The 9,141-nt window shown below is 40.1% G+C and overlaps 1 protein-coding gene across 2 annotated transcripts in view; it reads left to right on the top strand.

Annotated features, from left to right (window-relative positions):
* Nucleotides 1-3,259, top strand: part of LOC145490766 (uncharacterized) — a 36,824-nt gene extending 33,565 nt beyond the window's left edge. For both annotated transcript variants that reach the window (XM_081469865.1, XM_081469866.1), the window contains exons 23-25: nucleotides 749-852; nucleotides 1,075-1,245; nucleotides 1,797-3,259. In XM_081469865.1, coding sequence (XP_081325991.1) covers nucleotides 749-852; nucleotides 1,075-1,245; nucleotides 1,797-2,000 — 479 coding nt within the window. In that variant the 3' untranslated portion in view covers nucleotides 2,001-3,259. The remainder of the gene's footprint in view (nucleotides 1-748; nucleotides 853-1,074; nucleotides 1,246-1,796) is intronic.
* Nucleotides 3,260-9,141: the final 5,882 nt, after the last annotated feature.

Genomic DNA, 9,141 nt, shown 5'->3' on the forward strand with positions numbered 1-9,141 from the left:
TTCACGAATTTGATTGACTGAAAACGATAGTTTTTCCCCATATAGACCGGCATCTAGACCGTTATCTAGACCGTTCACATTTTGCGGTAACAAAGTTGTAAACTAAAATACAAAAATATTAACTATTTTGTTTTATTCTCTTCTTTATAATTTATGGAAGTGCCAAAAACCTTGACGAGAAACAACAACAACAACAACAAAAACAGTAAAGAGGACGAGCAAACTTTGTCAGATTTCTAGATTTTCAGTCTATCTAGCAAACTTTGTCAGATTTAAGTTCAGCTCATCTCCGTTCGCAAGCGAAGTGTCAGCCAGTACAAACCAGTTACATTAAATGGATTAATTTTTCTCGTTTGGCATATAATAAACATCTTATTAACCGAGCTTAGTCGGTCTGTATGGGAGAATGTTGACCTCGGTCAAGATTCCTCCATATAGACCTCCTGCTCAGTTAATAAGAGCTAAATAAAGACAGAAGGATGGTTAAGGATGGACAAGATTAGCGTGAATTACAAACGGCGAACTTGAAAAATTTAGGCGAAACTTTTCAAGATTCGCAAACCGTTGCGTAGCTCGTCACAATTTCAAAGATTTTTTAACCACTTCCTGGGAGAAGTTGGTTTCAAATCAGTAACCTTCCAACTTGAAGTGATGACAATCCATCATTCTTGAGTGTTAGTATGAGGAACGAAATACACAAGGTAGGATTTTTTTTTCTTGTACTTACCTTTCTGGTTTGTCATTTCAGGGCCTTTGTGGCAGTGGTCGGGGAGAAGTTTCCAAAATAAAAGGAAAGGAAAAGGAAAGAAAAGTTTCTACAAGTCCATCGTGAGAGGAGACGAAACGATTTGTGTGAGTTGTTCTGCCTTTTCCCGGTCTTTTTCATTGTTTTTTCTCATAATTGAAGAGCTTTATCGACGACTTAATTTGCTTTTGTTCGCTTTTTGCTGCGCTCGTCACCCATTGGCTCATAACACTCAAGCAGCGCCCTCTGACCAATCAGAGTCAAGGTGTTGTGTCTTCAGCCAATCAGATTCGTATATGCATACTCAAGTTGTTGTACTTGTTTAACAGGTTGGTGATTGCGCAGTTTTCATGTCCAACCCAACAAAGAACTTGAATCTCCCGTATGTTGGTAGAATCGAGAACATGTGGGAGGGGTGCGTGGGGAACATGGTGGTACGAGTCAAGTGGTTTTATCATCCGGAAGAAACTAAACCAGGAAGAAGGCCTTCAGATGGCAAGGTATGGTTAAGTTGAGAGATCAGAGAGAACATGATAAGTACAATTCGTTCCATAGAAAATAAATGATAAAATAATAAAGGATAAATATAAAAAATTCTCCAGACTAATGTAATAAGGAAAGTTTGAAGAGCGTTAAAGAGACCTCAGCTGTTTTCCGCTATTTAAGTGTGCGACTGAAAAATTAGGTCGATAAGTAACATTCTTCTTCTCTTTTCCGCTGTGTGCTGCTGGTGTTCTTTTCGATGCGAATTTAGATCTGTACATCATAAACCTCGAAGCACGTCACTTTGTCAGTGATGTGGCAGTATTCGCAGCACTTCTAATTTGCGGAAATGTCCTATTTGTGATAATACGGTGATCGTTGCTAGTCTGACGCAGCGCTTTCGTTTCGTCCCGACTAAGGGACTCTTCAGACACCCTTCTGCTTGGTAAAGTCGTTGGGCATCACGCTCAAAGTCCTGTTAGCTAACAAGTAACTGTCAACTTTATTGTCAATATCCTATTTGTCACGGTAATAATGATCATGGGTGATTCCGTTTTCTTGTTTACAGCAATCCTTGTATCGCTCAACCCACGTGGACGAAAACGACGTGCAAACAATATCCCACAAATGTGAGGTGCTCACTCCAGAAGAGTTTAAACGGCGCTCTCAGTCTCTAGATACACCCGGCACCAGGACCTCGCTTTCAGATCGCGTGTTCTGCTGCATCGGTAGCTACGATCCCAACAGTGAGACTCTTCAGACAGAGCTGTAATGTGTATATATTACGTGCGTGGTATACGGAGTAGGTAGTGATGGTCGTGTTCACATTGCGTTCTAGTTGGTTGTGTTGGGAATTAAACCCATTAGCCGTCACTGGCTGTCTTTCTGGTTGAAATGAACCAATCAGAGATCGGATGCTTCGAACGCGGGAGGTCGGTGTCCCCGGCAACACAGAAGTTATTGGTTATCCCATGGACAAGATCAGAAAGCGCCAGAGTTGCGTTACTTGTTGAAAAATATTTGAGTTATGGCGAATTTGGGTGATGGACATATAGATACAAGTGTTGCTGATAGAACTGTCTGCCTCTTGTTAGGGCCTTGATTAAGAATAAATGGGACAAGCAGTTAGACGAATGCTAGAGAGCTACTAGTCATGCCTTGAGTGGGACAAGCCCAGATACTGGAATGACATCACTAAAATCACCCTACTTAGCGAGGAAAAGTTGAAAATGTAATGATCATCCAAATTATTCATTTTCAATGTTTCCTTTCTTGTGCTGAAACGGGTCATATAACGACGAGACTGGGTTATGCTCAGTCAGACGAGGGTTTCTGCATTTCACACGTGATTTCTCTCAAATGTTATCGATATATATTCCTAAACGTTCTTCACCACTGATTACCACGTTCGATTGTTCAGTTTCTTATGCACGCTTTGTTGGAGTTAAAAAAATCATTGTACATAATTTTCATCATTTAATTGTCCTCTGCTTCGACTACGAGCATTGTCTTTCATTTTGGCAGCTATTGAACATGCGCGAGTTCAGAAACAAGAGGGAAAGTCGCGTCCCGCGGGAATGTTGCGGGTCATTCCCTCGGGCGAAACTCTCGCTGCGCGTGGCTTCGTAGAAAACGATTGCTTCGTGCATGTCACGTGCGCACTCGCAAATCGCCTTCTCAAACACTCACTTATTTCGGATACATAATTTTCACACAAACGAAAGAACTAAGTATTCCCCCTTCACCATAAGATTTAAATGATATATTGTGTGCAACAACAAAATTCTAAAATATTTTTTTATAAGGAAAGCGTGGAGATAGCATGCGGCTTGTAATGTTTTGTATTGTAGGTTAAATGTAAGAAAAGCCGACTCGATACTTGTAAATATGTGTATAGTACACTCTTCTAAAGATATGCTTTTGTAACATAACTCTACTGGCTCGTGCAGCGAAATCTCTCGTTTATATTATACAGAGAAAATATAATGAATATTTAGTTTTAGGATAAGAAATAAAGTTTTAGATTTTCTAGCGCTGTTGTTCGTTTCTTGTACGACACGTTCAACCTCGTTCCCAGGGTGGGAGAAGAAGAAGAGAGACAGTGGCAACCAGGTGAACCAACCTAGATCCCAGGCTTTCTCTCCAAGGGAGATGAAAGAGAGTGTTATGGTCCTGCCAGCTGGAGCCAGAGTGACTTTGCGAGTCTTTATGGAATTACAATCAACAAATAAAGCTACACACCATACTTGTCTATTGTGCACCCCCAGGCCCGATAATCAATCAATCAATCAATCAATTATTTCAACCTCGTCCCTAGGTTCTCTCAACTTCCCACCCTACGGGGGCGAGAGAAGGGCAGGAAAATGAGAGACCCTGGGAATGAGGTTGCCCAATAATCCGGCAGGCCCTCGTTGACACATCACTCTTTTAATGGGAGCTACCACTGGTTACTAGTCTTCTTTCGTCCTTCTTTCATAAACATTTCAAAGCAGGCGAAGTCTATAGGACCTTTCATTCAAACATTTATACCTCGGTAATTTTAAGCTGCGTGCCTTGAAAACTAAGCAATCACACAAACGGAATGTAAATCTGCAACCAGAGAGAGATGGTACCTTCGTCCCTCACTGCAGATCAGAGAAATCGTTTTTGCATTGTTTTGATGCCTACTACTGACATTGAAAGATTTCTAAAGGAGCTACGCGATTCGTCCTTCGCGCATTTTCCCGCGCTTTGTGCGAATGAGTTCTGATTTGTTTTTTATTTTATCTGCGGTTGTCAATGTCGCGGTTCAAGCGGTAGCCAATCAGAGCAGTCTTTGGGACCCTTGGCACATATGGACCAATTAGAAAAGACCATCGCGATAATTACAGGGAAATCAGACGATAGATTTTATGGCGTAGAAACCATATCGCAGGAAAATTTCACGTTCTGGACCCCACAGAGCGGAATATTTCGTCGTTTATTTTTGATTACAATAATTACGTTGATGGACTGTTTGACATTTCAACACGAAACAAGGAGAAACTAAAATTAATCTGTATGTTATTATATTTCGAAAAACGTCATACTTATTTTTCATTTTGCTAATGTCCCTAAAATTTTGCTCGTTCAGTTTTTTTTTTTTTTTTTTTTTTTTTTACAATTCTTCCTTTCCATACCTCGTCCATCTTACGTCATGTCACTTAGCAACGTCTCCGACGCTGAAAAACTGTCGGGTCAGTCGGTTCTCGGAAGCAGATCTGACAGTTTCTTATCAGTGATCTTGCTGATGATCTTCTATCACGAAACATTTTTAGATGTTCCTTTTCATTTTCGAAACATTGTGGATCTAAGTCAGCTTGAGCCTCAAGGCTTGTACGTAGAATGATACTTCTTGTTTCAAGGAAGGCACAGCTAGATTGTGTGAAAGCCCATTGCTTGTTTAGTAATCTTTCCGTATCGTATCTTTTATCTTTGCGCCGTCTCGATAATTTCCCTTTGATAGTTCCTAATCCGCGAAAGAATGTTAATTCAAGAGCACTATTTTGAGAACAAGGATCGACTAACTTACAATTGTTGAATGTCTCTTCTCACGTCCTCTCTGCTTTTTCCTCTCTGCTCTGAGACAAAGAAAATCACGTTATTTTATGCCAATTATTGAACTCAACGCTTGGATAACCTCATGACTGATTCGTAACGCATAATACCTTTCTCTATAAGAGAGTGCATTGGCTTGTTGTATTTCTTTCTTTCTTTTTTTTTCAGAGCAAGAAACTCAAGAACGGTCAATAAATTAATTCCATCATAAACGTTTTCGAAAAACGCTAACTCCCCTTTGGATTAAATAGTAGACATCTCAGCTGATTGATAGTGAAGTACAGGACGGTATATTGATTTCGAACCTGGAGGAGGTCCAAAGTTAGATAAGCATAATACTCCATCCAGAAAATGAGGCCTAGTATCAATTAATGGATTAGACAGTAGTATTATTTGCCTCGTGTCGGCTAACTCCACTGGCGCTTTCTGGCGCTCAATTCATTGAGGTATAGTAATCCTTTAGCGATCGACTAGAAAGGAAAGGATAAAGTACCCTGAAATAAATGGTTTCCAGGCACAATTTACCCGATTTTACTTTTTGAAGTCTTCAGTGTTGCCTCCTGGCTCACCTTACACCAGTGTCATTAGCAGTGATGTTCTTCTAAATGCTTTTCACGTATTCAGTCTTTAATTTTTCTTGAGAGAATTTGAATATCAATCCTGAGATAATTCGATTTTCTATTTTCATTTCAGTGATCTCCTGTGCTTTTTGACTTTATTACTGCTCTGAGCGGAAACGAAATTGGAAATTGTTCATAACTGCACGGGCTTTAAACATTCTGTTCATGAATTAAAGAGCGATTGTTCCAGCTCTTTAATTTCTAATAAACCGCCACAACGAGCCTGTTAAGTAGTCCAACTGGCTTGAACTTTGAAGTATCTCATTTTACGTAAACATACAAGAGTAGTTCGATAACTTAGGAAGGATCAATGACAGTCTTGTCCGGACAATTTAGATTGAAAGAAAAAACAGCTACTGCTCAATTAAACGACTTATCTGAGTAACATAGCTAGAGAACTTATGACCTTTCTGGTGATTGCACGTATAGCCATTACTGACGTGCGTAATGGCTAGAGTAGACTCTCTTAAAGCCTTAGCCTTTTCATTAATTTTTATTATGCGTTTTTCCCCAGTCTGTAGCCTTTTTTTATTATGTTTCAACACCAGTCAATTAGAACTAACTAAGCTTGATTCAGGATATCTCTAGATTTGTTCATCACTCACTACACACCATAGTTTATAATAGAAAGAATGGTTATGAAACCTGGCAAAGCTCTTTGTTGTATGTATTTGTTTGCTATTTTGGGGGTTGACCCTGCAAAAAGCCTGGCAAAATACAAAAGGTGGTTATGTGTGCTCATACAAGTAACCGATAGAAGCATTTTGATGACGTAATTCATGCAGAGTCTATGCAGAGCATAAAACAAAAGATGCGCAGGGTCAAGGACCTTCCAACATAAATCTTAGCCGGTTTGTTTGCTTCTTTGATGTTTGCCATCCCCCCCTATTAACTATGCGTCATGCCAGAGGTAGTAAAGGAAATCTTGGCTGAAAAGCAGTTCAAATTCCAAAGAATACCTAATGGTTCTCTTTAACTGATTCTGGGGTTTTTTAAAAGTTGATATCTCTGTAAGTGGTTCGAATACGAAGTGAACTTTTAATGATTAAAGTATTTTTATACCGTTAGAGTTACGCAATGCTGTATTTCAATAACGTCAAACCATGCCACTCATTGACGTCATAAATTTCCATCAAGCTATGCACAAATAGACTTAGCGGCGCGCGGGAAACTTAAAATCCGAAAATAGCTGAAAGAAAACCCCAGCATTCAAAACAGGCAAAGAATTATCAACTTCAAATCGCTGAAACAGCCTACAGAAACACCATCTTGTGATTTGGAACAAAACTGCTTTTTAGCATTGACCATTGTATGAGATCATGATGGAGGTGGTGAACTGCGAAGGAGGGGGAGGGTAAGCTGGTTATGGTTCACTAAAATTAAGGCCATTCGATTCTTTGAACGCGCGCTGTTAGACTGGATAAGATCGATAGTGTTTTTAGGGGTATGATTAACGGGGAACGGGAAACAATGCAACATACGTACCACCCCTCTCGAATTTGAACTGGACTAAATTTTATGTTTCACAAACTTCTTGGTGCATAAGTGGAAGAGGAAAAAATAGTTCCTTGGAAACAAAATACCCAATGCCAAGCCAGAGTGAAAAACATACCATATTTCAGACCGAAATGGTCAAAATCTATACCTTTTTTGAGACCAAAACACCTCAAAAACCAAACCCTTCGAGACCGCACATACCTATATATGGTTCATATAAGGCAGTACCCCCCAGACTGCTCACAGCCTCTCTATTTATGCACTCGAAAGAAAAAGCGAGCGAAGCGAGCGGGTTTGCGAGGGAAGCGAGCAAGACAAGTCTCCAGTTTTGCGCTGGCGTCCAGTTCTCTCGCGATTCTATCCGCGCGTTCAACGATCGAATACTGAAATACGAGAAAATATAGGGGTGTGAACAGTGTAGTACCCCCTTCCGATTTCAGAAATAAACTCGGGCAGGACTGTGCATAAAATCTCTTGATAAAGTGTAGCATAGTGTCGATAGACATGAGCCTTGTTCAGAGGGTAAATGCATATGGCGTCTTAAACTATACCATAAAAGGTCAGAAAATTATCTTTCCACTCGTGCATTTTTTTCTTCGGAAACTGCTTTTTCTAGTCTGCATCTTATGAACCTAGCAATACCCTTGTTTCTAAGCAACATCCTTGATGTTTGGACCCGTAAAAAATCTATATAGGTCAGCCTTTACATTTTCTTGACAAAGAAAAATAATGGAAAAGCATGTGCAAATTATCTTAATCCCATAATCTTTGTCTCTTAATTCTCGATTGTAACACGTATAGTTCCTCATCCGCCAAAGAATGTTAATTCAAGAGCATCTTTTTGAGCAACGATCAATTAACTCGCAGTTGCTTCCACTCATCTCTCCGCTGGTTAGCAATATAGAGACAACGGGAAAAAATCATGTCACGGTATGTTAAACATTGAAGTCAACACTTGGACAAGGGGCTTTCATTAGAATAATTCTTAACTTAGATGCGTAAATCGTATCGCGTTATTTGTAAACAAGCGAATTAAGTTTTTATCGTGTTAAGAACGAGGAATGGATTAACGCGCTGGATTTAAGTGCCGCCTAAACGATCCTAAACTTGTCAACTCCACCTTGAATTAAAAGGTGAATAGCCATTTTGTGCATACTTAGAACATACGACACTCATTTCGGAGCTGAAGGTACTTAGAAAAAGGATCCCCCCTGGGAGACATAAAGCAGTGTTTTTTAAAGGGCGTTTCACTCGGATTGTATAGCACAAGGTCAATATTTTAACAGTTTTAAATCGAGTTAGGAGAGCGCTAGTGTTTTTTTTTCATGTCTTGCCGTCGGCTCACGCCATCGGCTCAGAATTCTGATCATTAACGGGCGCGAAAACTGCCAAAGGCTGTGTTTAATATCAGACGAAGATGCAATAGTTCTTAATTGCCGGCGCGATCAAATTGTTCATTTTGTCTCCAAATGAATACATGGTTGCAGCCACGATTCTCAGATTAAGTCTGATCGTAATTATTTTGAATTTCATGATAAAAGTCATGATGTAGACGTAGATGTCTTTTCGATTTCGTGTCCCTTCGGAACGGCCATGGCTCGTGGTTCATCTAATTCACCACGATGAGTCCTCCTGTTCTGAAACGTGCAGATAATGGATCACTCGGATCAGAGTCGGATTCATACCTGGGGCCCGTTTCTCGAAGGTCCCGAAAAGTTTTCGCGCCCAATGCCCTAGGAAAATTTCAAATCTTATGATTTCAGAGCTGTTACAGAAGTTCTCTTCATACAAGAAACTTCAGGCGTAAACACATCTCTGTTTTTAGATACAGATTAATTGAAAATAGCTTTGCGGGCCCGAAAAGGTTCCGGGACTTTCGAGAAACAAGCCCATGAAAGCAAATTTACTTATGCCGTTTAGCAGTTCATAAAGTGATCAGGTCGATCTCACGGGTTGAGGCTTATCATACACAAGTAAGTACTTTTGTTTTGGAAGTTCTTTTGCTCAAAACAAGCCAAGACGCGAGAGTTAGTATTAGCAACGGAATGTCGACTAGTTTCTCGTGATCTCTCGTGAGTCGAACAAAATTGCAATGAAGCCTGTTCCAATTCCTCTCTTAGTTCAAGTCACGGAATTTAAGACTTTTGTCTCGACCAAGATCTCCAGTCGCTCTGAGACAGAGAAACGCGTTTGCCGATCAAAATTAGTTGATAGACACAA

This window comes from Orbicella franksi, chromosome 6, assembly GCF_964199315.1.
Source record: "Orbicella franksi chromosome 6, jaOrbFran1.1, whole genome shotgun sequence".
NCBI lineage: Eukaryota > Metazoa > Cnidaria > Anthozoa > Scleractinia > Merulinidae > Orbicella > Orbicella franksi.